This window comes from Oncorhynchus clarkii, chromosome 20 (genome assembly GCF_045791955.1).
Source record: "Oncorhynchus clarkii lewisi isolate Uvic-CL-2024 chromosome 20, UVic_Ocla_1.0, whole genome shotgun sequence".
Classification (NCBI taxonomy): Eukaryota; Metazoa; Chordata; class Actinopteri; order Salmoniformes; family Salmonidae; genus Oncorhynchus; species Oncorhynchus clarkii.
In genome coordinates, this window is record NC_092166.1 from 2,395,663 (window position 1) to 2,400,662 (window position 5,000).

Genomic DNA, 5,000 nt, shown 5'->3' on the forward strand with positions numbered 1-5,000 from the left:
TGATGGTTAAACCCTGCTGTAGTCATTAGATGTGATGGTTAAGCCCTGCTATAGTTATCAGATGTGATGGTTAAACCCTGCTGTAGTTATCAGATGTGATGGTTAAACCCTGAAGTAACTGTAGTCATTAGATGTGATGGTTAAGCCCTGCTGTAGTCATTAGATGTGATGGTTAAACCCTGCTGTAGTCAGTAGATGTGATGGTTAAACCCTGAAGTAACTGTAGTCATTAGATGTGATGGTTAAACCCTGCTGTAGTCAATAGATGTGATGGTTAAACCCTGCTGTAGTCATTAGATGTGATGGTTAAGCCCTGCTGTAGTCATTAGATGTGATGGTTAAACCCTGCTGTAGTCATTAGATGTGATGGTTAAACGGTGCTGTAGTCATTAGATGTGATGGTTAAACCCTGCTGTAGTCATTAGATGTGATGGTTAAACGGTGCTGTAGTCATTAGATGTGATGGTTAAACCCTGCTGTAGTCATTAGATGTGATGGTTAAACCCTGCTGTAGTCAGTAGATGTGATGGTTAAACCCTGCTGTAGTCATTAGATGTGATGGTTAAACCCTGCTGTAGTCAGTAGATGTGATGGTTAAACCCTGCTGTAGTCATTAGATGTGATGGTTAAGCCCTGCTGTAGTCATTAGATGTGATGGTTAAACCCTGCTGTAGTCATTAGATGTGATGGTTAAACCCTGCTGTAGTCAGTAGATGTGATGGTTAAACCCTGCTGTAGTCATTAGATGTGATGGTTAAGCCCTGCTGTAGTCATTAGATGTGATGGTTAAACCCTGCTGTAGTCATTAGATGTGATGGTTAAACGGTGCTGTAGTCATTAGATGTGATGGTTAAACCCTGCTGTAGTCATTAGATGTGATGGTTAAACGGTGCTGTAGTCATTAGATGTGATGGTTAAACCCTGCTGTAGTCATTAGATGTGATGGTTAAACCCTGCTCTAGTCATTAGATGTGATGGTTAAGCCCTGCTGTAGTCATTAGATGTGATGGTTAAACCTGAAGTAACTGTAGTCATTAGATGTGATGGTTAAACCCTGCTGTAGTCATTAGATGTGATGGTTAAACCCTGAAGTAACTGTAGTCATTAGATGTGATGGTTAAACCCTGCTGTAGTCATTAGATGTGATGGTTAAACCCTGCTGTAGTCATTAGATGTGATGGTTAAACCCTGCTCTATAGTTATTAGATGTGATGGTTAAACCCTGCTGTAGTCATTAGATGTGATGGTTAAACCCTGCTGTAGTCATTAGATGTGATGGTTAAACCCTGAAGTAACTGTAGTCATTAGATGTGATGGTTAAACCCTGAAGTAACTGTAGTCATTAGATGTGATGGTTAAACCCTGAAGTAACTGTAGTCATTAGATGTGATGGTTAAACCCTGCTGTAGTCATTAGATGTGATGGTTAAACCCTGCTGTAGTCATTAGATGTGATGGTTAAGCCCTGCTGTAGTCATTAGATGTGATGGTTAAACCCTGCTGTAGTCATTAGATGTGATGGTTAAACCCTGCTGTAGTCATTAGATGTGATGGTTAAACCCTGCTGTAGTCATTAGATGTGATGGTTAAGCCCTGCTGTAGTCATTAGATGTGATGGTTAAACCCTGCTGTAGTCATTAGATGTGATGGTTAAACGGTGCTGTAGTCATTAGATGTGATGGTTAAACCCTGCTGTAGTCATTAGATGTGATGGTTAAACGGTGCTGTAGTCATTAGATGTGATGGTTAAACCCTGCTGTGGTCATTAGATGTGATGGTTAAACCCTGCTCTAGTCATTAGATGTGATGGTTAAGCCCTGCTGTAGTCATTAGATGTGATGGTTAAACCTGAAGTAACTGTAGTCATTAGATGTGATGGTTAAACCCTGAAGTAACTGTAGTCATTAGATGTGATGGTTAAACCCTGCTGTAGTCATTAGATGTGATGGTTAAACCCTGCTGTAGTCATTAGATGTGATGGTTAAACCCTGCTGTAGTCATTAGATGTGATGGTTAAGCCCTGCTGTAGTTATCAGATGTGATGGTTAAACCCTGCTGTAGTTATCAGATGTGATGGTTAAACCCTGAAGTAACTGTAGTCATTAGATGTGATGGTTAAGCCCTGCTGTAGTCATTAGATGTGATGGTTAAACCCTGCTGTAGTCAGTAGATGTGATGGTTAAACCCTGAAGTAACTGTAGTCATTAGATGTGATGGTTAAACCCTGCTGTAGTCAATAGATGTGATGGTTAAACCCTGCTGTAGTCATTAGATGTGATGGTTAAGCCCTGCTGTAGTCATTAGATGTGATGGTTAAACCCTGCTGTAGTCATTAGATGTGATGGTTAAACGGTGCTGTAGTCATTAGATGTGATGGTTAAACCCTGCTGTAGTCATTAGATGTGATGGTTAAACGGTGCTGTAGTCATTAGATGTGATGGTTAAACCCTGCTGTAGTCATTAGATGTGATGGTTAAACCCTGCTGTAGTCAGTAGATGTGATGGTTAAACCCTGCTGTAGTCATTAGATGTGATGGTTAAACCCTGCTGTAGTCAGTAGATGTGATGGTTAAACCCTGCTGTAGTCATTAGATGTGATGGTTAAGCCCTGCTGTAGTCATTAGATGTGATGGTTAAACCCTGCTGTAGTCATTAGATGTGATGGTTAAACGGTGCTGTAGTCATTAGATGTGATGGTTAAACCCTGCTGTAGTCATTAGATGTGATGGTTAAACGGTGCTGTAGTCATTAGATGTGATGGTTAAACCCTGCTGTAGTCATTAGATGTGATGGTTAAACCCTGCTCTAGTCATTAGATGTGATGGTTAAGCCCTGCTGTAGTCATTAGATGTGATGGTTAAACCTGAAGTAACTGTAGTCATTAGATGTGATGGTTAAACCCTGCTGTAGTCATTAGATGTGATGGTTAAACCCTGAAGTAACTGTAGTCATTAGATGTGATGGTTAAACCCTGCTGTAGTCATTAGATGTGATGGTTAAACCCTGCTGTAGTCATTAGATGTGATGGTTAAACCCTGCTCTATAGTTATTAGATGTGATGGTTAAACCCTGCTGTAGTCATTAGATGTGATGGTTAAACCCTGCTGTAGTCATTAGATGTGATGGTTAAACCCTGAAGTAACTGTAGTCATTAGATGTGATGGTTAAACCCTGAAGTAACTGTAGTCATTAGATGTGATGGTTAAACCCTGAAGTAACTGTAGTCATTAGATGTGATGGTTAAACCCTGCTGTAGTCATTAGATGTGATGGTTAAACCCTGCTGTAGTCATTAGATGTGATGGTTAAGCCCTGCTGTAGTCATTAGATGTGATGGTTAAACCCTGCTGTAGTCATTAGATGTGATGGTTAAACCCTGCTGTAGTCATTAGATGTGATGGTTAAACCCTGCTGTAGTCATTAGATGTGATGGTTAAGCCCTGCTGTAGTCATTAGATGTGATGGTTAAACCCTGCTGTAGTCATTAGATGTGATGGTTAAACGGTGCTGTAGTCATTAGATGTGATGGTTAAACCCTGCTGTAGTCATTAGATGTGATGGTTAAACGCTGCTGTAGTCATTAGATGTGATGGTTAAACCCTGCTGTGGTCATTAGATGTGATGGTTAAACCCTGCTCTAGTCATTAGATGTGATGGTTAAGCCCTGCTGTAGTCATTAGATGTGATGGTTAAACCTGAAGTAACTGTAGTCATTAGATGTGATGGTTAAACCCTGAAGTAACTGTAGTCATTAGATGTGATGGTTAAACCCTGCTGTAGTCATTAGATGTGATGGTTAAACCCTGCTGTAGTCATTAGATGTGATGGTTAAACCCTGCTGTAGTCATTAGATGTGATGGTTAAACCCTGCTGTAGTCATTAGATGTGATGGTTAAACCCTGCTGTAGTCATTAGATGTGATGGTTAAACGGTGCTGTAGTCATTAGATGTGATGGTTAAACCCTGAAGTAACTGTAGTCATTAGATGTGATGGTTAAACCCTGCTGTAGTCATTAGATGTGATGGTTAAACGGTGCTGTAGTCATTAGATGTGATGGTTAAGCCCTGCTGTAGTCATTAGATGTGATGGTTAAACCCTGCTGTAGTCATTAGATGTGATGGTTAAAACCTGCTGTAGTCATTAGATGTGATGGTTAAACCCTGCTGTAGTCATTAGATGTGATGGTTAAACCCTGCTGTAGTCATTAGATGTGATGGTTAAACCCTGCTGTAGTCATTAGATGTGATGGTTAAACCCTGCTGTAGTCATTAGATGTGATGGTTAAGCCCTGCTGTAGTCATTAGATGTGATGGTTAAACGGTGCTGTAGTCAGTAGATGTGATGGTTAAACCCTGCTGTAGTCATTAGATGTGATGGTTAAACCCTGCTGTAGTCAGTAGATGTGATGGTTAAACCCTGCTGTAGTCATTAGATGTGATGGTTAAGCCCTGCTGTAGTCATTAGATGTGATGGTTAAACGGTGCTGTAGTCATTAGATGTGATGGTTAAACCCTGCTGTAGTCATTAGATGTGATGGTTAAACCCTGCTGTAGTCATTAGATGTGATGGTTAAACCCTGCTGTTGTCATTTCTTCTCCAGCTGGATGCAGACCGAGACGAGGAGGAAGTGTTTTGTGACATCAGCATGACGGTGGACAACAAGCTGTTTCCCTCCAAACAACCTGTCGCTGGTAAGAACAAATTATTAACCCGTATTCTAACGTATACTATTTATCAATGACTCCATGGCCTTCCTCCACTCTTTGGAGGATGCACAGCTCTTATGATGAGCCCTTATTTGACCAGGTAGAGGTAGATTGACGGACAACACATCTCTTTCATGACCTTCATGACATGCAAGGGAAAGGTGAGGGATTGAATAATGAGCGGAATGATAGATGTCCAGACTAGAGCAACATTGAAGGGATACTGCAAGATTTCGAGATCATTGAAGTTAGTGTCCCCTCGCCCCGACCCGGGCGCGAACCAGGGACCCTCTGC

At 41.1% G+C, this 5,000-nt stretch overlaps 1 protein-coding gene across 1 annotated transcript in view; it reads left to right on the forward strand.

The window, feature by feature from the left end:
• The window catches only part of LOC139377209 (adenylate kinase 5), a 188,899-nt gene that overhangs the window by 93,565 nt on the left and 90,334 nt on the right, over positions 1-5,000 (forward strand). Inside the window, exon 7 of the mRNA XM_071120209.1 lies at positions 4,600-4,690. Within this exon, the coding sequence (XP_070976310.1) occupies positions 4,600-4,690 (91 nt within the window). The remainder of the gene's footprint in view (positions 1-4,599; positions 4,691-5,000) is intronic.